This window comes from Macaca fascicularis, chromosome 18 (assembly GCF_037993035.2).
Source record: "Macaca fascicularis isolate 582-1 chromosome 18, T2T-MFA8v1.1".
Classification (NCBI taxonomy): domain Eukaryota; kingdom Metazoa; phylum Chordata; class Mammalia; order Primates; family Cercopithecidae; genus Macaca; species Macaca fascicularis.
In genome coordinates, this window is record NC_088392.1 from 6,398,629 (window position 1) to 6,425,223 (window position 26,595).

The 26,595-nt window shown below is 38.7% G+C and overlaps 2 protein-coding genes across 4 annotated transcripts in view; one reads left to right on the forward strand and one right to left on the reverse strand.

Annotated features, from left to right (window-relative positions):
- The window catches only part of C18H18orf63 (chromosome 18 C18orf63 homolog), a 37,790-nt gene extending 17,401 nt beyond the window's left edge, over window positions 1–20,389 (reverse strand). The window contains exons 1-6 of the mRNA XM_005586443.4: window positions 20,234–20,389; window positions 17,389–17,467; window positions 15,540–15,596; window positions 10,233–10,344; window positions 8,943–8,984; window positions 7,039–7,115 (exon numbers count right to left, since the gene is read on the reverse strand). Coding sequence (XP_005586500.3) covers window positions 7,039–7,115; window positions 8,943–8,984; window positions 10,233–10,344; window positions 15,540–15,596; window positions 17,389–17,467; window positions 20,234–20,367 — 501 coding nt within the window. The 5' untranslated portion in view covers window positions 20,368–20,389. The remainder of the gene's footprint in view (window positions 1–7,038; window positions 7,116–8,942; window positions 8,985–10,232; window positions 10,345–15,539; window positions 15,597–17,388; window positions 17,468–20,233) is intronic.
- DIPK1C (divergent protein kinase domain 1C) overlaps window positions 1–25,062 on the forward strand; it is a 151,448-nt gene extending 126,386 nt beyond the window's left edge. For all 3 annotated transcript variants that reach the window (XR_012427390.1, XR_012427392.1, XR_010582774.2), the window contains exon 7: window positions 22,231–25,062. The gene's annotated coding sequence lies outside the window, so the exon portion shown is untranslated. The remainder of the gene's footprint in view (window positions 1–22,230) is intronic.
- Window positions 25,063–26,595: the final 1,533 nt, after the last annotated feature.

The window sequence follows — 26,595 nt, forward strand, 5'->3', positions numbered from 1 at the left end:
ATTACATTGTGAGGTAAAAGAGCAAGGCCACACAGAATGAATAAGGACACATATTTTCCTGTGCACAAGAGATAAATCTTGCACTGTGATGTACTATGCTTAAGAGATCAGTTGCCTGAAATGTGTAATAAAAACATGTTAGAACAGGCATAGTTATGAATGTTAGAAAAGACTGGTTATAGAGGGAGGAATAAACTGAGAGAAAACAGAACTTAAAATTGAATTCAAAGAAGGTAGGTATCAGGTTCAAATGTTTAAAGTTTATGGGTTCTCACACACACGTACTTATATAGCTTGAGTATATATCCTCTGGGTACTTTCTACAATATTCAGAGACTCAAGTCAATTGCCACAGGGACCTCAATAAGTACCAGTACTTATTGTTTACACTAGTCTTTCTCAACACAGATTAAAGACTGGCAAACCACCCAACTGTTCACCATATACTCCAAGAGACTGCGAATGCTAACCCTTTGTATTTCCTTATTTAGCAAATATTTATAAAGTGCTCTTACATGATCAAAACCATATTGAAAAGCAGGTATTCAATAAATATTATTTTCTCCTTATAACGCCAATCTAAAAAATTTAGACTTAAGTTTCTCTAGGTAAAGGTGAAATACTAAAGATATTTAGGCTGGGGACCTTTGTTTTAGAAAGTGAACTCTGTTCACATTTTAAGGAAAAATTGGATGATAAACTTGGAGGAGAAAGGCTGGAGACAAGGACTATATGGAGACTGGTTTAACAATTCAAGTAAAAAAGGGGAGTCTGAATTAGAGCAACAGAAATGGAGGCAGAGAAGAGTCCATTTCAGAGACCAGGGTAGGCTATTAAAGACTCACTGGCAAGAGAAAGTGAGAAAGAGGAAAAGCCAAGCATGACTCTGAACTCTTTAGGTAGGTAAATTATTGACTGCTGATGCCACTAATGAAAAGAATAATTACACAGGAGAAACAGATTTGGGATTGGGGAAGGTGACAAATAAATAAAATCAGTTTTAGAAATAATTGAGTCTGACTGCGATTTGTACATTCATTTGAAAGTATCCAAGAGAGGACAGAAAAGTTACAACTATACAAGAATATTTGGGAGGTATGGTGTATAGGCTGAAGTCACTGAAATGGGTGAGCCTGCTAAGGAAAAGAGGGCTGAAAATGGAACCCTAAGAAACAGCAACATTTAAAATGATAAATGAAGATAAATGAATTCCAGGAGATTCTAGAAAAATCAGTTTCAGAGAAATCAAGAGAGGAGATTATTTCAAGAAGAAAAGGGTGAAAAATAGTACAAGTGTTTCAAAGATTTCATATATGATTCCCTCAGACATTTTCTTTTTCTCTTAATTCCTGAAGTAACACAGCTCCTATAACACTAATTTTGATACTCCATTACCAAACATTGTTTCTTAATTGTATTTTAATTTAACATATATTAGGTGTCTATTTCTGTAAGGCTCTATGGGACATACAAATTTGAACCAAAAAACCTAAGGATAGGTGAAGGAAGCATGGTATTATAGAAAGAACAGAGTTGAAGGACAAACTCCAATCCTTACTACCTTTATGACCCAGAGCAACTTATTTAACTGCTTTGTGTCTTAATTTACTTACTTATAAAACAATAACAATAGCTATCATTTTTAAACCTTTACTGCCAGGTACTATGCTAGGCCCTTAATGTACTTTACCCCATAACCTCCTTACAACCCTAGAAGGGATATCATTATCTCCAATTTATAAGAAAAATGGAATTCTGCGAGATTAACTAACGTACCAAAGAGGCACTGCTAATAAGTGCAGATCTGAGAATTTTAATGTGATTCTAGGCCTACACTGAATTTTCTGGGTATGTGAATATTAACCAGTACTCAGTAAATGTTCCCTTCGTCTGGTAAGTTTTATGTGTGTGTGCTCTTCTTTCTTCTGACTTAGATAAAACATTCTAGGAGGAAAAGGTGTTTTCCATCAGCACTTGGCATATACACATAATAGTACCCAGTAAATATCCATCTATGAAATAAATAGAAATTTGTTTCGAGGCACTCATTTCCCAAATATTCCATATAATTAAATTTCAAGGCAAACAGTTTAATATTACATAATGCTTTTCTGAAATAGATCCCTCATGTAACTATGGATTCAATTATAATCTCAACACACCAAACAGTAAAATTCCAACTTCTGCATATAAATTCCTTTAGAAACATTCAATTACTTCCAGGAAGGTATTATTTTAAAGTTTAGCACAGTCCAAAATTTGAGAAATGAGTAAATTACTGTTTCAATTACCTCTTAAATTTTTTGATCTCTATTTAAATTGTAAAGATAAGGGCTGAAATCCCATTTTTCATAATGAATTATAATAAACTGCTTTAAAATTGGTCTAAATAGGGTCAAAGGTCAGGATTTAGAAAATGACTCCAATCTCTAGCCCAGAGGAATTAAAAAAGAATTTAGAAACAAAAGTCACCTAGTTCAATAAATAAATTAGTCTTTCACTCCAGTCAACGCTCAACGCTCCATTCATTCCGTAAATCTTTCTTCTTTTTTTTTTTTTTTTGAGAAGGAGTCTCGCTCTGTCATCCAGGCTAGAGTGCAGTGGCCGGATCTCAGCTCACTGCAAGCTCCACCTCCCAGGTTTACGCCATTCTCCTGCCTCAACCTCCCGAGTAGCTGGGACTACAGGCACCTGCCACCTTGCCCGGCTAATTTATTTTTTTTTTGTATTTTTTTGGTAGAGACAGGGTTTCACCATGTTCGCCAGGTTGGTCTCAATCTCCTGACCTTGTGATTCACCCGTCTCAGCCTCCCAAAGTGCTCCATAAATCTTTCTAAAGTGAGTGACAGGCACTAGAGTAGGCTCCTATGATAGAAAGATTAATAAGACACGGACCCTTCCCTCTAGGACTTCTCAGTTTAATGAGACATTTGCATAGATAATACGTGATAAACAAGACAGGGAGCACCAAGAGAGATGACTTAGGAGATGGGGAATTCTTCAAAGTGGTGATGTCTGAGATAAGCCTTGAAAGATGAGCAGAAGGAAGGGAATTATAGGCTTAGACAACTGTGTGATCAAAGACATGGAAGGATGAAAGACCATACTATCTTTGAGAAACAATTCATAGTTTGGCTACTTGGAGAGCAGTAATGGGAGATGAGGCTATAAGTAGGGTTGGTTTGGATCAGTTTGCTGAAGACCTTGCATATCATAGTAAACGGCTGAGATTTCATCTTATAGTCAATGGAGGCCATGGCAGATTTTTGATGAGGGGAATGAAAGCAAACAAAATAAACTGGAGGGAAGAGAAACAAGAAATATCCTCCTTCTCACCTCTTCACCCTTATTTCTCCCCTCCCCCCAACCTGACCAAATAACTATGAAAGAAAAAACCAGAATCCCAGAACCCCAAACTCGCTATACCAAAGGGAACATTAAGCTTGGTAACTGAATCACACAAAAACAAAAAACAAACAAAAAACCCCTGCCTTCCCTTTGTTCCCAGACAGCTTAGTTTCAGATTATGACTGTAAATGTAGATTTACTGAGTGAGAGAAATGCACAATTGACTTTTCCTCTACCCCTTTTCATGTGTTTAATGTAGATTCACTCAGTTGTAATCAAAGCCTCACAAGAATGTAACCATTTGCCTCATTGTCTGCCCTCCTCCTCTTTTTTCCCCTTCCTCTTTCCCCTTCTGCTTGTTCTTTTCCCTTTAAACACTGAAGTCCTCAAAACCCTCTTTGGAAAAAGCATGGGGCACGGATCCTATTGTAACTTGTATTTCTTTTCCCTGGGCATGTCATCAACCTTGGCAAAACAAACCTGAGTCAGTTGAGATCTGCCTCAGTCACGTTTTCGTTAACATAACCAATGCCAGATTTTAATAAAAGGAAAATTAAATGCAATTATCTTTTAGGCTCCATGAGGAATAAAAATGAGTAACACAGGACCTAGAATCTCAAAAACATTACAATTTAGTGGGAACATAGGTATATATGAAACTAATTTTTGTAGCAGTCAGAATGTGTAAGATGCCATATCAAAAACTTAAGTAAAAGTGAGATTCAGAGAAGCTGATGAATAATCATAATTTAGAGAATCGATTTAATTTAACAAGTACGTGTTGAGTGTATAATGTTGAATAGAGGAGAGGCATGTGTTTGCCCCATTTTTGGTGTTTCCTTCCCTGCCCAGAAAGCTCTACTAACACATATTCCTGGAATCATTCTGCTCTGTCATTCATTCCTCCCTAGGGCATATGGATGGTGATATCTTAAACCATAGTTTCCATAATCCCCACATGTTGTGGGAGGGACCCAATGGGAGGTAATTTACTCATGGGGGCAGTTACCCTCATGCAGTTCTAGTGATAGTGAGTTCTCGCGAGATCTGATAGTTTTATAGAGGGCTTTTCCCCCTTTGCTCTGCACTTTTCTCTCCTGCCACCTTGTGAAGGAGGACATGCTTGCTTCCCCTTCCAACATGACTGTAAGTTTCCTGAGGCCTTCCCAGCCATGAGGAACTGTGAGTCAATTAAACCTCTTTCCTTTATAAATTATCTAGTCTCAGGTATTTCTTCAGAACAGCGTGAGAATGGACTAATACAGATGGTAAAATTGGGATGAATAACCAGGCATGCTGGCTCGCCTCTTCCCCTTCCTCTTGGGAGATGGCCTGCTGGCAGAGAGTTGTGTTCTGCATTCTCTTTGTCATATCAGAACCAGTGCCTGGTCTCCCAAGGGAGGCCTGTCGTTTTTCCACTACTGCAATTAGTGGATGGGTATTACGTCTGCCTAATTCTAAGGTTCAGATAAGCCATGTCCTCCAAGAGCTGTTTTCCCTTTCCAGTAATGAACAGCATGACTATATATCCCAGTTCGTGCATGTTGGGCTAGTATCTCATCAGGTTAGTGCCCCTTTCACTCTCAGAAGCATCCTATTTTGAGGATAAATTATAATCTCACCCTAGTAATAAAAGTGACATTCTGATCTCTATTTATGTCTTACTCCTCTGTCAATCTCTAAATTGGTTCAAACTGAGGTGGAGAATACAAAAGTATCATCTGTAGAAAATTCAAAGGTGAGTAAGCCACAATATTAGTCTTCATGATGCTTCTTATAAGAAAATCAGAGGTATAAAAATAGAAATAAGTATGTGAGTATAAACTACAATTTGGCTCTGTGTCCCTTCCAAAACTCATTTTGGAATTTAATCCCCAATGTGGCAGTATTGAGACATGGAGCCTTTTTTTTTTTTTTTCCTCTGAGATGGAGTCTTGCTCTTCTCTAGCCCAGGCTGGAGTGCAATGGCGAGAGCTCAGCTCACTGCTACCTCTGCCTCCTGGGTCCCGGTTCAAGCAACTCTCCTGCCCCAGCCTCCCGAGTAGCTGGGATTACAGGAATGCACCACCATGCCCAGCTAATTTTTGTATTTTTAGTAGAGACAGGGTTACACCATGTTGGCCAGGCTAGTCTTATTCTCCTAACCTCATGATCCGCTCACCTCGGCCTCCAAAAGTGCTGGGATTACAGGCATGAGCCACCGTGCCCCGCCAATGTGGAGTCTTTAACAGGTGATTGGGTGATGAGGGCTTTGCCCTCATTAATGGATTAATCCATTCATGGATTAGTGGATTAGAAGGTTAATGAACTAATGGTTTATCACGGGAGTAGGACTCACGACTTTATAAAAGGAAGAGAGACCTCAGCTTTCATACCCAGCCCTCTTGCTATGTGATGCCTTGCGACACCTCAGGACTCAGCAGAGAGTCCCCAACAGCAAGAAGGTCCTCACCGGACATGGCCTCTATAACTTTAATAAATAAATTCATTTTCTTTACAAATTACACAATTTCAGGTATTCTAAGTGACAGAAAACAAAGTATGGTACAGGAAAGTATGAGGGTTTAAATGAGGGTGGGAGATCACACAGGGTTTGGAACCTTGGGAAGGTTCCTCATCAGTCCAAGATACACATGCCATGTTACCCATTCCAGTTATTTATAGCAGGTCATCTTCCCTACTAGCTTACATGATTCTTCAGGGCAGAAAAGTGGATCCTATTCATCTTGGACTTATCCATTGTCCTTTGTTACTTATCCACATAAGAGGTAATCAAATAATTAAATGGAAATAAATGAATGGAGGAGTAGCATTTGAGTTGGCCCTTAAATGATGAGAAGGACATGTATAGCCAATCAGAGGGCCATTCTAAGCAAAGGAAGCATCATTTGTCCTATGCCTGGGGTTTCTCAACCTCCACACTATTGACACTTTGGGCTGGATAATTCTGTGTGTGGGGATAAGATGACTGTCCTGTGCAGGGGAGGATATTCATTAGCATCCCTTCTCTGGCCTCTACCCACTAGACATCAGTAGCAACACCATCCTACCTCCATTGTGATAACCAAAATTGTCTCTAGACATTGCCAAATGTCTCATAAGAAGCCAGTCATTCATTTCCCTGCCCTCAACCACTTCCATTAAGAACTACTGGCCTAGAGAAAACACAACATTGAGTGACAGTAGTATATAAGATGATTCTATACTAGGTGCTGTGGGAATCCACAAAGTAAAAGACATATCCTTCTACTAAGAAGACAGAATGTGTTATGTGTAAAAAATAGATGCAAAAAAATGCTACCAGAATATCAAGGGCAGGGGAATTAATATTAAACTTAATACGAGCTAAAATTGTGCTTTTTACATTTGGAAGCGAAGGAAGAGGCAAGAAGTGGGTGCTAAGACAGGATAGCTTGTGGAGAGTCTCGGATAGCATCTTAACAAAGTTTCTGAACAAAGGAATAATGTGAAGACCTGTGTTAAATGGACAGAATAATATTTTCTTTGGGGAAGCAGATTTAGAACAATATAAATATATCAAGCATTTAATAATACAAATTTTGATGATAATAAACCTTTCTACCACCCTTAATGTTAAAAATTAAAACCTAACTACATGTTAGTAACAATAATAAACATAAAAAGTACATAGTAAATATAATAAAGTATAGAAATCACAATATGTGGTACCTCAGGTGGTGGCAGTCTGATTGTGCAAGCTTCTATACTTAGACAAACTTGAGTTTCTGTTACATTGATGTTTAATACTGAAAATAAAATATTTAACTGTGAACTATTTGGAATTATTACTCTACTATTAAATGAAGTATTTTAGTAACAAAGGAAACTAACTTATTCAAGTCAAAAACAAGAACAGATTTTTTCCCGCACATGGTAACATTCAAATAATAACCAGTTAATATTTGACAGTTTACAGATGAGACATCTAAAAGAGGACAAAGGTATGAAACAGCATGAATATGTGTGTGGGGTGCAGGTCACAGGCAAGGTCACAATAAGAAAAATGAAACACCCCACAGTTAAGAGAAAAATCCAACAAATACCTTACACAAATCTGATCTATATTATATATACATGGAGATTGTCCTGTTCTGTAATCTAAAGAGGTATCACACCATGTTTCTGACTTGAGTAGTCTTTTACTAACAAATATCCTCAAATATACTGGCAGATATATTCCAGATCTCCTAGAGCCTTGAAGTCCTAGAGTCTTGAAGTCTTTACCTTTCTTTTTCATAAAGAAAACTACTTCTGAAATGTAAGGATAGTGGGGACTTTGGGAAGGGTTAGTACATGAAAAAAGCATGAGGGGGATTCTGAGGTGCTCTTAATGTTGTTTCTTCATCTGAGAACTGGTTACAAGAACGTTTAGTTTGTTAAAATTCAATGAGATAGACACTTAAAATTTGTCATAGTGTATTACATTTCAATAAAAGAAAAAAAATCCTAACACAGGAGTGAGGAATTTTCCTCTCCTAAACTGTTATTTTTAATCCCTACAGCTGTAGTGTCATGACAGTGTTTGGAGATGAAACTAGATGTAGGTAATGAACCTATTAACCCAGAGGTCAGGCACACTGACTGACACTACACAAATTAAACATAAAACTAGTTCAAGGAGAGCAAACAGGCTTTAGCTGGAAAGTCAAACCAGATCTAATAGCTGTAGATTACAGGTCAGGATTTTAAGGCTATGCCCAAATGATGTGAAAAGCTACCATGATTGATTAACAATGTCTACGGTGGTGACTCAAGATTCTCATCTATCTGCTATCTCTGGACTACTGTTTAGGAAAGTGTCTATTTGAAACACAACCATGCAAATCAATGAAAGAACTGGATTAGGCCATCTAGTAAACTGTATACTTTAGATCATCTGTGTCTCTTTTTACAATTTTATAAGGAGAAAAAGAATCCTATTCTTATAAGAAATAAAGCTTTGACTTACATCAGTACTAAAGAATTTTTGATGATATGATTCTGGAAACTACACATTATAAATGCGTACAGAATTAAACTCCTTCACAGTCATGATTTTCTTTAAGTAGAGAAATTAAAAATATAGCTTTTTCCAATTAGGATGAATTTTTCTCATACAGTCTAGAATGTACATTTCGAACAAGAAGTGATTTCACAGGTGAAATTCTGATTACAATAATATCTAATTAAGGTCTTATACAACCTGATTAATCAATAATTATACAACCCAATGATCTATGTTATGTTTTTTTTTTTTTTTTGGAAATAGGGTCTTGCTCTGTCACCCAGGCTGCAGTGCAGTGGTACAATCATGGCTCACTGCAGACTCAACCTCCTGTGCTCAACTGGCCCTCCACTTCAGCCTCCCAAGTAGCTGGGGCTACAGGCATGGTGCCTGGCTAATAATTTTGTAGAGTTAGGGTCTCACCATGTTGCCCAGGCTGGTCTTGAACTTGTGGGCTCAAACAATCTACCTACCTTGGCCTCCCAAAGTGTTGGAATTACAGGCATGATCCACCATGCCCAGCATATGATACTGTTTTCTTTAGCAACTATGAATTATATTATCTATTGACTTATGCATTTATACTTACCAACAGCACTTTGTTTTCCCATCTGAGAAAGAAAATCTCTTCCTTAAAAAATTCACAGAATATGCCATATTATTACAACTCATAATCATGCTTGATATTTATAATTATGCTTGATGTGAAATTAACAAAGCTAAAGAAAATACTTTAAAATTCAGTTGTTATATAAAGTAATATCTGATGACAGTTGAAAAAATATAATCATTCAAAAGGTATCTCTTCAATTAAAAGGATGGAAATACCAATTCTTCCCCCAAATATCTATTTCCTACTATGAAATATTTAGAAAACAGTCAGACTTCAAGAAAAATTTGGGATAGCATCCCAGTTTTAACAGTATTGTGTTCATTTTATCATACTGCTTTGTAACTTACATTTATTCCTAAGTATCAAGTATTATATAGTAATTTTTTTTTTTTTTTTTTTTTTTTTTTTTTTATTGAGACGGAGTCTCACGCTGTTGCCCAGGCTGGAGTGCAGTGGCGCGATCTCGGCTCACTGCAAGCTCCGCCTCCCGGGTTCCCGCCATTCTCCTGCCTCAGCCTCCTGAGTAGCTGGGACTACAGGCGCCCGCCACCGCGCCCGGCTAATTTTTTGTATTTTTAGTAGAGACGGGGTTTCACTGTGGTCTCGATCTCCTGACCTTGTGATCCGCCCGCCTCGGCCTCCCAAAGTGCTGGGATTACAGGCTTGAGCCACCGCGCCCGGCCATTATATAGTAATTTTTTTAAAGAAACATCAGGCCTCTGTATATAATCCCAAAGTAAAGAAATGACATTTATGTTGTTGTGGGCTTGCTTGAGATTGCCTAGTTGGGTCAGTTTTAAGAATTATTTGCTAAAAATTATATATCTTAAAATTAAGAACAGATGCACATTGATATGGTTTGGCTGCATCCCCACCTGAATCTCGAATTGTAGTTTCCATAATTCCCACATGTTGTGGGAAGGATATGGTGGGAGATGATTGAATCATGGGGGTGGGGCTTTCCTGTGCTGTTTTCGTGATAGCGAATAAGTCTTATGAGAGCTGATGGTTTTATAAAGGGGATTTCCCATGAGCACGCTCTCTTGCTTGCTGCCAAGTAATACATCCCTTTGCTTTTCCTTTGTCTTCCACCATGATTGTGTGAGGCCTCTCCAGCCATGTGGAACTGTGAATCCACTAAACCTTTCCCTTATAAATTATCCAGTCACCAGTATGGCTTTATTAGCAGCATGAGAACAGACTAATACACACATAACAGAAATAATCTAGTTCAGAAAGCCCTAAAGACTAAAAAGATAAAGTTACCTTGTATCAAGAGATGGCCAGTTCTATTCCAGGCTGGAGCAAGTCTAGCCGTGAATGAATATGAAAGGCAGTTCTGAAGAATTACAGGAATTACTCTTTGTGGAGCCTCCATCTAAATATATTAAATGGCAAAATATGGACAAACTTAGAGCAATTGCTGTGTATGTATATACTAATAGGAAACGACTGCCCATTTAGATCACCACCCAACAAACTGGGGTATTCTAGGTAAAAATTATAGCCATTGCTAGAGCTAATCTTGTCTGGTTCTAAAGTTAAAGAAGTATTCAAATATATTCACTTCAAAACCGCTACTATTGTCATGCTATCATGGCCAAATACTACCTGCTTACCCTGGCCAATTAGTCTAAATCTTGAGAATTCTATGCTAAAAACCTTGATCTTTACTTTGTATTCTGCTCCACAAAGAGAAATCCAAATGAGGACAAACTTGTAATAGTTCTCATTATTGTTCACTCTGTTCCTGGACCAAACTGAGGGTCGAGCTGCTATTTCCTGTGGCCCAATAACGAGATGCAAATGAACTGGGGAGGAAGAGAGTTTTTATTTTCTGCAACTGGTTACAGGGAGAAGGCCTGGAAATTATTGCCAGACCACCTCAAAATTACAAAGTTTTCCAGAGCTGATATACCTTCTAAGCTGTATGTCTATGTATAAGTGTGCATTTATCTAAAGACATAAGTGATTAACTTCTTTTAATCTATAACTAAGGTCTGAGTCCTGAAGACCTTCCTCTGGAACCTCAGTAAGTTTACTTAATCTAAATGGGTCTAGGTACTGGGGTGATTACCCTTACCTTGTCTCCTGCTAAATAAAGGTTTGGGGAGTTCCTTTAGACCCCAATAAACTTGCTTGTGGAGGCCTAAGGAGTTTCTTTAGCCTCACAATAAAACTTGTTTAATCCTAACAGGGTCCTGTTAAGAATTCCTTCATTATCTTGTCATGCTTCAAGGCCCAGGAAAAGCCTAGGCAAAACTCTTGGTGGGTGCTTTGTTACATTTCAGCCTTTGTATAAGGGCATAGGCTCAATTAGCTTTTAATGTTTAACCTTGCTACTCAGTCAGTGCTGGAACAGTTGTAATGGAGGCCTGAGTTAGTGAGACCTTGCCTGCCACAACTGTAGAAAACAATACATACTTGCATGGGCACACATGCAACCAAGAGAATATCTCTACTTGTATAATACAACATTAATTTTAAAAATTAAGATTTTTCACTTATAATTAAGACCAATAGGTAATAGGAACCAGATTTATCCTCCCACTTGAAATGCCTAAAACACCAGGCAAGCTATATGAAATAACAGTTCACAAGATATCAGACATCAGGCAACAAAGAACAGTGATCTCCAAAAGATGGGAAATGAACAAGACAAGCCCTAGGATTTCCCCAGCTTCTTGATGATAGAGGGTTTCTAGGCTGCAGTACAGAGCAGGGGAACCTAGGAAGAGGCCAGTAGTCTCGCTGAATTAAGGAGACAGAGCTGAAAGTCTAGGAAGCTAGAGGTTTCAGTGCAAAGTATGGGAGAGGAAAGAGCTGCACAGAAATCAAACTCTGGAGGTCAACAGAGAGTCAGCTGAGTATGGATTAGCACAGACATGTGAGGAAGCTACCCAAGGCTGGAGAAAGAGCCAAGGCTGTTTGATATATAAACATCCTTGAAAATACAGTCCAGAAAAAATTGCTGGCTTTGCCCCTGTGAAAAAGGACATGCAGAAGCATGAGAAAGTCAAGGAAAATTGTCTCCCGATATTATCCATCTCTAAGTTTTGTACCATTTTGACTTCTGATGAATGTTTCCAGGACATAACTGAATAATCTGTTGGCAGAGGATGGAACCAAATTTCTTCAGTCTGTCTCATACAGAATTTAATTAAGGCTACTATAATTAGGACTCCATAATGCTGACCTCAAACATGGCCCCAGGGGCCCAGACCCAAACAGTTGAATAAACCCCATAAACCACCAGGGTCTTCCTTAGAGAGCTAGGTGGATTTCTCTCTTAATTTCTGTATTGACTTTCTCTATGGCCCAAGGAATTAATCCAGATACAGCAAAATCTATCAGCACAGACTCAGCCTTGGCACGCAAGGAGGAAGTATGGGGCAATTCTGTCATTCATAACCATCCTGGTTGGTGACCTGGATGCCTTGCAGTGCAAAGATGGTGTGAGTCATCACTTCAGCTAAAGTCAGGGACAAATTCTCTACCACCTTTTCTATGTGAGTGACTCCCATCGCAGGGAAAACTGCTTTCAGGATGTGCATGAACAATGGATTGTTATCTCTCTAAGAAACTCCTCCAAAATAACCAAGGGCAGCCTCATTTTGGAGAGTTTGCAGCAATTGTCTAAGGGCTACAAACAGAACTTCAAGGAGAAACAGATGAATTCATAATTACAGGTAAAGACTTCAATACTACTCTCTTAATAACTGATACAAGTGAACAGAACATAAGTGAGAATATAGCACTTAAAAACACTATCAACCAATGTGACCCAATAAACATTTATAGAATACTTGATAACACATTTATAGGATACTCATTCTTCTCAAATGGACAAGGAACATTTACTAAGATAGACTATATTCTGGGGCATAAAATAACCTCAATTAATTTAAAAAGATTCAAGTTATAAAGAACGTATTCTCTAACAACAACTACACTGGAAATCAATAGCAAAAAGATCCCTGGAAAATCCTCAAATATTTGGAAACTATATAACACACTTCAAAATAACCCATAGATCAAAAAAGAAATCAAACAGGAATTATAACGTATTTTTTAACTGAAGAAAATCAAAATAAAACGTGTTTAGGAAGAAATGTATAGCACGAACGTGTTTAGAAGAAATGTCTCTATATTACAAAACAAAGAAATTCTCAAATCAATGACCTTAGCTTCCACATTAAGAAATTAGAAAAATAAGACCTATAAGATTACCAAGGGCAGAGACTTTATCTGGTTCACAGCTTTATCCCCAGTATCAAGTACAGTGCTTGACATGTTACAGATGTTCAATAAATATCTGCTGATTATGATTATGTGAAAAGTATTCATATAAAGAAAAACTGAGCATAACCATAACAGCTCAATGAGGGTAGAAAAACAAGTGATACTGGAAGAAAGCTTGTGAATAATAAAGAATTCAGGGTTGGAAAGTCTAGTGAAGGTAACAAAAATTTAGTTTATAGGAATGAAAACTGAGATAAATGGAAAAAGGATAAGAGTGTAAACAGAAAAATGTTAAACATTTTGGAGATGTGACACCTTGTACTGATAAAGTCATAGGTGTGAATTAACAAGGTGGAAGAAAAATAAAGTACAAAGCATTTTTATTATTGTATAAGGACTATGGGTGATATTTTCTTAATTTTTCATTCTTTCTTATAAAGTACACAAAAAATGATGATGCTTAGTATAAATAATGCTTTATTAAATCAATACAGTAAGTCCTCATTTAATGTCATTGATAAGTTCTTACAAACCATGACTTTAAGCTAAACGACATATAACAAAACCAATTTTGTTATATTGGTTTTGGCTATTGCTAAAACTATAGGCTAACTGATACAATTAAAAGTTCCTATGGCATAGTTCTGGTCACAAAAAATCACTAAGCTTTTAAATAAAGACCAAAAACATTTGTAATATTAACATTGAAATAAATGTAAGCTATACATACATTTAAGAAAGATTAATAAAAACAAGTAAGAATTATTCACCCAATTTTTGGTGAATCAGTGAATGACAGTGGTAGTAGTGGTGGTGGGTAAAATCAAAGAATAAATGTTTGCAAAGTGAAAATTTTAAGGAGCACCTCCTACTACCACACAGTTCAAAACAATCACAAATATGACAGGCTCCCTGAGTGCTTTCGTACCGCATCATTTACGTGCATCTCTATGATTATTGTATACTTTATGAACATTTATTTTATAATAATTTGTATTCATGTATCAATTTATTCATTCATTTTCCAACTAGCTTATTCTGGTTCAGGGTGGTGGGTGGCCAGAGCCTATCCTGGTAGCTCCAGGTGCAAGGTGGGCACCAGCCCTGGACAGGACTCCATTCCATTGCAGGGCAAACACACACATACCCACCCTTACTCAGCCTGGGACACTTTATACATGCCAATTCCCTTAATGTGTGCATATCTGGGATGTGGGAGGAACCCGGAGTATAAAAAGAAAACCCACTCAGACAAGGGAAGAAGGTGCAAACCACACAGACAGTGGCCTTGACTGGGAACTGAATTATTTTCCTTTCTTATTAATGTTATATTGAAACAATGTTGAACAAAATTATTTTATTCAAGGATCTGCTATACTAAAATGTTACCTATTCTTAGGCCTTAATAAATAATAGAATTTGGTAGAGATTGCTTAAAGACCCAAGTCCTAGTTCTAGGTGAATGACATACTGTAAATTTGGTTCTCATGGCTAGTTTGTAAATGGCCTTTCAAGATAACCAGAATCCTTAGATGACCAAAGACTTGTCTCAGGAAAGAGATGTAAACATATTCTTTCCTCATTGCTCTTGAATAATACTGTTTTCCCACAGATTGTAACTGATGGCCAGAACCAACTTTCAGGTCATTCAAAGATTTCTCAGGGAACTGGAAAGTGTTACTGAAATTTTACTTGCCTAGGACCTAAAGGCAACATCTCATTTTAAAGATGACTAGAAACCTCATTATCCCAAACTCTACTAGACTTAGGAACAGAGGCCAGCAGTAACAGCTGGATGGGCTTCTGGGATAACCAATGACAGTGTCTCAGAGTTACATGCAGAGGCATGAAGAGAGCTCTAGTCAAGGCTCCATGACTCAATTTACTGAGACACAGAGGCGTCTCAGTAAATGAATACTAACCACTGTATCATCTTTCTCTTTGTGAAGATCCAGAAGCTCATCACCATGTAGAATACAATCTATAATGTTTTATTTCTCTACATATTAGCTATATAATATGGGCAATAATCTCATCTCTCTGGGTTTATCTGTGAAAATGACGAGATTCACTTATTTGAAGATGTATATGGCAAAAAAGATTATGCTACATTAAATGCCTGAAATAAAGCATCCAACAAAAAAGCCTCTTCTCCTCTTTCTACACTAAATGTGCACATAATAACTGTCAGGAAAAATGTATTGGGTTCTTTCATATGTATAATAATAATCTGTGAGAAAGATACTCCAGTTTTTGTTTGTTGACAAAAGGAGTGAAACATATAATCACTATAAACAACATATGGTATTAATATCATTTTTTAACACTTACCTTAGCTCCATATTTTTCAACATAGGCATTAAGTTTTCTTGCTTTATAAAATGGTATCTGTAACAAAAATCCACATTTATAAAAAGGACTTAACATAAATATATAATTAAATAATGCAATAAAGATTTTAAGCATTATTCTGTAGAGGGCAAAGAATCAGGCCATCATCCAATTAGCATTTGTGCCTTGGAGAAGAAGTGATGATCATTCTCTCCCTGAATTGGAATCTGTGGGCACATTTTCAAAGTGAGGAAAGCCTTTCTAGGAGTGACATGACCCCAGTATCCATATAAAGGAAAAGGCCAATAAATTTTGTATAATAAATATTTAACACGTTTCTTAATATATAATTCTTAGGCATGAATAAGGAAAATAGTCATAAATGGAAGATCATGTTCAAAGGCCTAAGTGCTCCAACTCATTAATAAAAGGAATATAAATTAAAGGAAAATATTATTTGTAACCCAACAGACTGACAACTATTTAAAGGCGTGAATATCTACAGTGTTCGTGAGGGTATGGAAAAACAGGTTTTCTTCCAGACTATTTGTTAACATACAATCCAGCAAAAAGCTTTTCAGACAGCAATTTAGCAGTATCTATATTATAGTTTAAAGTGCATTACAATCTATCTCTAAAAATGTAACCGACAAACTATCAGACAAAAGTGATACAATTTCAATGATGCTTTCTGAAACACTGTAACAGCACAGACTCAGATGTGCACTGGAAAGTATTAAGTAAATTACTATACATCCATACAATGAAGTATTTCACAGCCTTAAAAATGAGGAAGATATGCGTACTGACATGGAAAGATATCCAGGAAAGGCTGTTAAAGGGGAAATGAATGGCAAGTTTCAAAATAGTATGTATGCAATCCCATTTTCTACTTTTAAACATCAACTTTTTTTTTTTTTTTTGTTCACGGAATACCTTTGTAAGAAAGCAATACATTTTTTAAAAAATAGATAGCTACTTTCCTCTTATCACCCTTGCTTAAATTCACATACTTGAATTTACTAGTACTGTAAAATAATGTCCTTGTTCCATAAAGATGTTTAGGTAGAAAAAGATACGAATAAGATATTAATTTACTTGTTCACCAACAGCTTGCCTTTTAAAAAAACTTTATTAAGAATAAGAAAATATGGCTGGGCACGGTGGCTCAAGCCTGTAATCTAAGCACTTTGAGAGGTTGAGGTAGGAGGATTGCTTAAGCTCAGGAGTTCGAGACCAGCCTGGGGAACACGGGGAAACCCTCTCTCTACACAAAAGACAAAAAATTAGCTGTGCATGTTGGCGTGCACCTGTAGTCCCAGCTACTCAAAAGGCTGATGGAGGAGGATTGCTTGAGTCTGGGAGGTGGAAGTAGCAGTGAGTTGAGATGGAGCCACTGCACTCCAGCCTGGTCAAGAGAGCTATACCCTGTCTCAAAAAACGGAAGGAAAGAAGGGAGGGAGGAAGGGAGGAAGGGAGGGAAAATACGAGATGGACATATAACCAAGACCTAGGAGAAAAATAAAAGAACTAAACTTTGAATAAAATATGATAAATTGTATCAAGCCCATGCTATCTTAAAAATTATACTGTAGCATGTTTTATTCATTAATAGTCTTTATCTTAGCATTTATAATGAGAAAAATAAATGTTAAATTAGAACCACAAAAATGGATTTTACACATCAGGCATTTCAATATTAGTTTGTTAATCCAATTAACCTATAACACATTGTGATTAATCAATTAATCCTCATAAACATCTTAACTTTAGCTAGAATACATAAATTATTATTTATCAATATTGTTCTCAACTAGTAATAACATTTCAAAAATATTAAAATACTAACCGCCATCACCACCCAAATTTGGTTTAATATTCCAGACACAGGCGATGCAAGAATATCTTGATGCAAAAACAGCAATTGCCTGTGGAGATGAAATATATTACAAAGTGGACTTGCTCACTGATATGATTTGGTTCTGTGTCCCCACCCAAATCTCACGTTGAATTATAATCCCCAGTGTTGGCAGAGGGACCTAGTGGGAAGTGATTGGACCGTGGGGGTGGATTTCCCCACTGCTGTTCTTGTGATAGTTCTCATTAGATCTTGTTTAAAAGTGTGTAGCACTTCCTCCCCGCACCACTCTCTCTTGCTGCCATTAGAAGAAGGTGCTTGCTTCCCCTTCACCATTCTGACATGATTGTAAGTTTCCTGAGGCCTACAATCATGCTTCCTGTTAAGCTTGCGGAACTGTGAGTCAATTAAACCTCTTTTCTTCATAAATTATCCAGTCTTAGGTAATTCTTTACAGCAGTGTGAAAACAGAGTAATACACTCACTGTCTGTTCTTACTTTATTGGAACATTTTAAACATTTGCTTAGCTAAAATGTTAAGTTTCTCCTAGCCAACAATTGTGTTAGAGACTTTCTCTCCTCACACTTAGCATAGCACCTTGAACAGTGTAGGTGTAGGTACTCAGGCAATATTTGAATTAAGAGAATTAGGAAGTTTTAGATACTAATACTAACATGAGAACTTGTCCCTGCATCTGAATTTCCTAACCTCTTTCATCTGTGAACCTAAATTCATCTTTTAGAACTCAAGTTTTGTCCTAAATACTTGAAGAAATCTACACACAGTGAAGAATCTGTCTTTTTTAACTCCTATTTCTTCCATTTTTCCTTTAAAAAAAAAAAGGTGGTGGGCAGGGGGCACCAGAGGCAAGAGTCTAAGGATTCACCTGTCAGTGAAGTTACCAACCACTTAAACATTTAGAGCTACTGACTAAATCCTTTTCCTTCAGAAAGGAAATTCTTCCCAAGCCAGAAAGAACTAGGTAGTGGTTTCAACAGCCAAATGAACTTTTTTTTTTTTTTTTTTTTTTTTGAGACGGAGTCTCACGCTGTTGCCCAGGCTGGAGTGCAGTGGCACGATCTCGGCTCACTGCAAGCTCCGCCTCCCGGGTTCCCGCCATTCTCCTGCCTCAGCCTCCTGAGTAGCTGGGACTACAGGCGCCCGCCACCGCGCCTGGCTAATTTTTTTGTATTTTTAGTAGAGACGCAAGGTCAGGAGATCGAGACCAAATGAACTTAAAACAAACATCATCAGAATCAAATTACCATTAATAATTTCATTTCAAGGTTCAAGATAGGAAAAATACAAAAAGAATACAACTGGAAATCTGAAAACCTTCAACATTAGTAATCATCAAAGAAACAAATTAAAATAACCATTAGGATGTATATAGGGTTACCTTGAAAACCAACATAGGCAACATAGAAAACCAACAATCTGTTTCTGGTGGCTTCATATTTGTTGGAACCCAGGTGTATCAGGTACTTGCCTTGGCAAGGTCTGCCATTATCTGACACAGCCAAATGCTAATAGAGAGAGCTCTGCAATCTCTATTCAAGACTCTCTGTTAAACCAGGGTGAGTTAAGATAACCCCACTCTGTGGGCATGGCTACCTTCAATTTGAGGGCAAACAGAAGAAAAACCCCACTTTAGGTTTTCTACCTATTTTAGTATTTCCAAAAGAAGTCGCAGATTAAGTCCTTAACAGGTATCAAATTATACTTTAGCAGGAAGGGTACAGGCTCCCTAATGCCTTTGGGTGGGAAAATATGCAAAAGAGAGAAGAAAAACTTTGTAAATAAGAGGAAAATGAAGGACACCCCAAAAGTGGCTTCCTAATTTCTTGCCTCTGGGTATCTTCTAGTTGTTTGTTCTTCTTTAAGCAATTCATTTAAATATAGAATCTTCTCATGTATTCTATGACTCTTCCTTTGAGTGCCTCAAACAATTTAAAGGAGAGTCCTCAGTAATCATGGAATTATACTTTAGGTTTCCTCTAAGCTGTTTTTCTTTTCTTTTCTTCTACTTTTTTTTTTTTTTTTTTTTTTTTTGAGATGGTGTCTCGCTCTGTTGCTCAGGCTAAAGTGCAGTGGCACGGTCTTGGCTCACGGCAACCTCTGCTTCCTGGGTTCAAGCGATTCAACTGCCTCAGCCTCCTAAGTAGCTGGGATTACAGGTGCCTGCCACCACGCCCAGCTAATTTTTTTTTATTTTTAGTAGAGATGGGGTTTCACCATGTTGGCCAGGCTAGTCCCGAACTCCTGACCTCGTGATCTGCCCACCTCAGCCTCCCAAAATGCTGGGATTATAGGCGTGAGCCACTATGCCTGGCCCTCTTAAGCTGTTTTTCAATGACTATGTGGGATCAGATATTTTAAGACAGATCCTAGAGAAATATTTCTCAGTGTCTCATACTGACTTGAGAATTGAGAAACTACTAATCTAAGATGTTTATAGGATCTCTAAGGGCCCTGCCTACTAGAAATACCTACTGGAAAACAGTAGGTATTCCATAAATATTGATTAATTAGGACCTCTACATTTCTGGGAGCCTGAATTTAATTCATGAATGTCTGTGGAGATTTTAAACTTTTAAAAAGCACATAAGACGTCGCAAATATAAAAACTCAACAGTGACATAATTATATTGCAAGTATTTTAAGTCCCTGCTTAAATGTAATCCAATATACCTGGTCAGAACAAAAGACTTCCTTTATTTTAAAATTATAAACACAAATTGAGTGAATGAGTATTTTGCTTTATAGAAAATTCCTCTAAAACAGCTTTTATAGGTCTTAAAGTTTAAAAGTCTTAGTTTTAAGATGTATTTTTACCTGCACATCTTCATTTGTATAGTCCTTATCTCAGTATCTGCCACCTTATTACTCAGTATTATTCTGACAGCACAGAGTTTGTTTAAATCTGGAAGTGTGATGAAGAACAGAGACTGCTGCCTAGAATCATTCATACTTTCTGACTGAGCGTCTCAGCAATCAGGCCTTTAAAAATAAATAGCAAAAAAAGGTAGTAAATTATCTTACCAATAGAGTTCGAATACCAAGTCAGCACACAATATTTTATATTGTTTTAGAATAGGATCATACAAACAAGTTAGTTTGCAAACTTTCAGCAGTTAAGTATCACTGCCATTTACCTTTAAGGTCTTCTAATGATTTTCTATGATTTTTGGTACAAGTTTTACTAAGATATAGTTCACATAACATAAAATTCACCCATTTAATGCGTACAATTCAGTTTTTTACTGTATTCAGAGTTGTACAATCATCAGTGCAATAAATTTTAGAATATTTTAATCACTCCCTTTTCTATAACGATGATTATTTTTTAAAAGTCAAAATGTATAGCAAAGTATTTTGTTGTTTCAGATTTTTCTGTAAAGCACTTCAAGGTTGAGGAATATGTTATTTGTCATTGTACACGAAAGAAAATGTTTACTGAAGTCTCTAAATTATTACCTAGTTTTTGTTTCCACTAATTATCCAGCTTTCAAATTCTATTGGAGGCACAGTTTACAGTTGATAATTCACAAGGTATACCTTTGAAGTCTACATTACGTTTTACTACAGAAACAAAAACTAGAATATAAAAGTAAAGCAACCTAGTGAAGCATCAGTACTCTAACATGCACAAATACACTGGGGAAAAGTAAGCTGGACTCTAGTACTTTCAGCTATTCAATATCAACATGTTTTTTCTTTTTAAGAAAGAATAACATACTGGCTCGGGAATGTGCAGTGTGACCAGCCTTCTGATCACAATACTGAAATGAGTTTGTGGTGTCATCTGAGGAATGCTGGCAATGCCCTTTGGCTCCAACACATCTGCCTCACTCTAGCATCACAGTGTTTGAAATTCTCATCACTAGAGAACCACTTGGTTCTTTTAAAAATAGAAGTAGTGTTACAAAGGTTAACACAAATTCACAGGAGGTGTTGATAAATTAAGATGATTCCTGGTATCATTAACAATAAAAATATTCCCTTTCTGATTTGACCCTTTGAAAAGTTAAAAAGAAAAAAAGTACAAAGTTCCAAGGTAAACACTGCTGACTTCACAATTTTAATTCTCTTCACCCGAGGTTTTTAAGTAGAGAGCATCAATAATGATCAGGTAAAATATATGGCAAAAGGCTGATTACAGCTTAGGCCCAGGACAAATACATGTTTTTAAAAAAATAGGTCAAAGACATGGGGGAAAGTTTGTGATCTGTTACTTTCATTTCTAATGCACATTTCCCACTAAAATTACTTTCTTTTTTTTTTTTTTCTTTTTGAGACCGAGTTTCGCTTGGTCGCCTAGGCTGGAGTGCAGTGGCACGATCTAGGCTCATTGCAACCTCCGCCTCCCAGGTTCAAGCGATTCTTGTGCTTCAGCCTCCCAAGTAGCTGGGATTACAGATGTGTGCCACCATGCCCAGCTAATTTTTGTATTTTAGTAGAAATGGGATTTCGCCATGTTGGCCAGGCTGGTCTCAAACTCCTGGGCTCAAGTGATCCACCCACCTCCGCCTCCCAAAGGGCTGGGATTACAGGCATGAGCCACTGCGCCCGGCCTAAAATTACTTTCTCTCTCATTTTTCCTCTAAATTACAGTAGGGTGTAAATTCCAGGTCACCAAAAATTTCCTGGGTGCAAGTCCTCCCGTTCTGCCAATCTTCAAATACTCATGGATTGCAACACTGTATGTAAACAAGAGTGATCTGTTCAAGGATAAGCATGAATTTATTAGAATTATTACTATTTTTTAATTTTGGGAGTTTCTAGTTGGCAAAACTTGCAGATTCAAAAGGAATGTTGTTTTCTTTGACTAGGCTGTAGAAGAACTATATCGTGAAGCTCAAAACGTACGCCAAGCCTTATGATGATCTACAGATGTGCTATTAACATCCCGTCCAGGGAGTCGCTCCACTACGTTTCTGTCCCAGGATTTCATCTTTGTCCCCAATCCCCAGCAGGGCAAGGAACCGGCGCCAGGAGCACGCGACAGGAACCTGCACAACTCTACACACGTGAGGACTCGGAGAACCCCAAAGGACCAAAACTCTGGGGCCGCCCAGCTCGTGCAGTGCCGTGCGCGAAGCCTGGGGACCGCGGTCCCATCGGGAGCTCCACTGGCCTCTGGCTACGAGGGGCCCTTCCTAAAAATCAGTCTGGGGCGCGGGGTTCAGGGCGGCCCCAGACCCGGCTTCCGGCTGCCCCAGGCGAGCGCCCACCCCTCATCCGGCCTGGCTTCTGTGTCCGCAGTAATGGCCGTGAGTGGAAACCAATCTAAGGTCTTTGTTCGGCTGAATCCATTTCAAAAGGTTTTTCTATAAATTTCCAATATAATAAAATGCCCGAAAAACTGGGACTCATGGGTCTTTGCAGATGAACACAATTTTTTTTTTTCTGATCCAAACCAGCGTCCTCAGGGCGCCGGCACCCAGATCCTGCCCTCAGAGCGGCCCTGACCTGCTCCTCGGCAACCGTGGGGAAGAGAATCGGGAAAAGGGTCTTACAAACTGGAAAAGCAACGCTTCCGACGCCCGCGGCCTCCTGCACTGCAGATATGCCGGCTTTCTCCTCAGCGGGAGGAAAGGGCGGGCGGGCGGCAGGACCTCCAGCGGCCTCCCTCGCTTCCGCTCTGCCTCCTTCAAGCAGCTGCCCCCCAGGCCAGGCCTCCTGGTTTCTACGAGGCGTCGACTGAGAGCCCGCGCGCCTCAGCTCCCTCCTCGCCACCCTCAGGAGACGCTCCTGGCTCCTGGCTTTCCTTGCGGCCCTCAGGAGCCAATCCCAGCATCCCCCGCGCTTTCCCAGCGTGCCCTGCGCTCTCCCAGCATGCCCTGCAAGCCTTGCGCTCCTGGCAGACAATGCAGGTCAACTTTTCCAGCCAACGCAGGAACCGACCACAGCCGGTCATGGATGACTCAGTGAATCCCTGGGAGCGTCTCTCAGCCCAAGCAGGTGTGGGTGAGGCCGGGACATAAGGTTCTGGCCGCCCTCCAAGACGGGGAAGCTGGATCAGTGCAACACGTCCAACGGGGAGCTCCAGCACTGAAGCCCCGGCTAACTGCGTGCTGCACAGGGCTGCCCAGCCTCTCGCCTCTACACGTTTCCCCTCAGATTCTCATGCTCGACTTTACAGCTTCTGCAGTTCCTTTAGTGGTGGCAATCTCCATGACTGGAACATCTTCATGCCTGGTGTGGAGGGGAAGCGTGGTGGTGCAAGCTCGTGGGAGCAAATGCCCGAAGCGCCTACCATAGTGCAGATGCATTTCTAGGGGGCTGCTGCTAGAGCGCTAGGCAAACAGCATTCCCAGTCTTCCTGGGACGCACATTTTACGTGGGGGTTGGGGGAAAACAGATAAGCAAGATAAATGTGCAAAATCTTAGTATGGCAGATGGCGATAGGTGCATTAGAAAAAAATTAAGTAGGGTAGGGAGGCGGGGAGTGCCAAGGAGAAGTCGTTAGGTTTAATAGCATGGTCAGGAAGGCCTCGTGGAGAAGGGGATGTTTGAGAAAGACATGAAGGCGAGAGTGGGCAGCCTCGTGCATGTCTCAGGGGAGAATGTTTGTTATGAGAGAGGGAATCCTACAAAAGACCAGGGCATGAGGGGCACCATCTGGCTGCAGTAGAGCAGGAAAGAAGTGGCTCCCTGAGACCGGAGGAGATACAGAGAGCCAGACAGGGTTAGGCCCGATAAGCCACGAAAGTATTAAAGGTGCATCCAGCCTACTGTGCTGGAATGGACTGAAGGGGACAGGGAAAGTATGAAAAGCAGTTAGAAGGCAATGACAGTAAGGAGAGAGGTGGCTTGGATCAGAACAGTGAGAGTAGAGAGGATGGGATGGGATGGGATTGGATTCTGGATATACTTTGAAATTAGATTTAATAGGATTTGGATATGGATTGATGTGGGGTCTGAGAGAGAGGGAGAGGAATCAAGCATCACTCCAGGGTTTTTATACTAAGAATTCAGAAGGATTGGGTTGCCATTAATTACAAAGGGGAAGACTAAGAGGAGCAAGTTTGGAGTTGTTGACATTGAGAAATGAAGAGGAACAATAAGAGTTCTGGGGAAAGATCTGCATCTAATAGATGTTATTTAAAACCCTAGACCAGATTGGATCTCCAAGAGAGTGCATGTAGGAAGAAAAGAAACCCTCACACTGGATCCCGGACACCCCAGTATGAGGTCGGGGAGATGACAAGGAACCTCATGAGTGGAATTTCAGGAAATTTTCATTAAGTCAGAGATTTGCTACTTTTCAATCCCACATCTTCCCAGCTCCCAGATGTGGTATTGTGAAAGAATGAGATTTTATATTGTGTTTAATGTCTAATCAGTTAGAGTCATTTACCTATTTTATTTGCAAAATAATTTTTGGCAAAGAAGAATGTTTTTTAGATATCCTCCTATCAATAAGAATGTGTTTGATATTTATAATTGTTTGGTTACTTATGTGAGATCATAGTAAATGATTATCACAAGGTTGTTTAGACAAATCAGCCTCCTAAGACAAATACACTTTACATTAATTGAACAAAACACAATCTTCTGAATAGTCTAACAAATGTAATGTCTCAAATTTAACACTTACAGTCTGAAGGTTTTATGTCACAGTCCTTGGAATTATTAAAACAAACCTTTTAATCAAACAAGCCAGAAAATCTCTTTGTCTTACTTGGTATATACACATGGGGAAAGAAACCCCTCTGTTCTATGAAGACAGGTAAAAAGTATAGATTCAATTTAAATTTTGTGATAACTGTGGATATTCACTAGCCTTTCCTATGTATCTAAACAAAGGGAAGCCGAGTGTTCTTTATTCCCAAAAGCACATGTATCAACACTTTCTGTTCTTAATATCTGTGCTATTGAACTTATGGCCCCTGGTTTTAACAATAATTTTAACCAAGGCAGAATTAAAGACATTTGAAGTTTGTTTGTTTGTTTGTTTTGAGATGGAGTCTCGCCCTGTCTCCCAGGCTGGAGTGCCATGGCACGATCTCGGCTCACTGCAACCTCCACCTCCCAGGTTCCTGCATTTCTCCTGCCTCCGCCTCCCGAGTAGCTGGGACTACAGGTGCGCGCCACCATGCCTGGCTAATTTTTGTACTTTTTAGTAGAGACGGGGTTTCACCATATTGACCAGGCTGGTCTTGAACTCCTGACCTCGTGATCTGCCCGCCTCGGCCTCCCAAAGTGCTGGGATTACAGACGTGAGTCACAGTGCCTGGTCTGAAGTTTTAAATTATGTTCACATTACCAAATACTAAATAGGCCATTTCTAATCACATAAAAGGTGCTTAACAAATATTTATTGAATGGATTCACAGGCAGATGTCTCCCAAGCTTTTATATTATGCCTGTGAGAAACTGGTACAATTTTATGTCATGAATTCTGAATCTTGCTACCATCTTCGATTTAGCTGATAAGCTCAAAACCAAATTTGAGATCCACTTTGAGCAATTGTGCAGGACTTGAGGAAATGCATCTTTATATTTGCATGAGAGGAGCTGTTGTTTAGTGGTTAAGAGCATGGTCTTTGGGGCCAGGCTGCCTGGATTTGAATCCTGGTTCTGCCAATTACTAGCTATGTGATGTTAAGGTAGGAAACTTAGCCTCTCTGTACTGCAGTTTCATTACCTTAAAAACAGGGATTATAATAGTATTTTTTAGGGTGATAATATACCCCTTAACATAATAAAGGAGTTAATGCACATTAAATACATAGCATACTTACATCAGTGCTTGATATAAGGACAATTTAAGCGTCAGTTATAGTTGATACTAAAACCATGGGAAGAAGTATAAAACAGGCTATGGAGGCTCTGGTTTTAATACTAGTCACGTTTACTATGTGTCCTTCGGCCTGATAGTTTGCTTCTTTAAGATGCTATTTGACCATATGGCACATGGAAATGATAGTCACTAGCTCAGAGTCTTCTTGTTAGGATTAAATGAGATAATGTGTATCTGTATATAAAATGTTTGGAAATACTTCCACATAATTAACACTTACTGAATGTTAGTTCATCTTCTTACTAACTTTACTCTTGTTTTATCTTACTTTACCACCTTGGTTTTCCTTTGCTTTGGTTTTTATCTGCTATAGATTGAGCCATGTGTCTCCCCCAGTTCATATGTTGAAGCCTAACCCCCCTACATGTGACTATATTTGGAGGCAGGG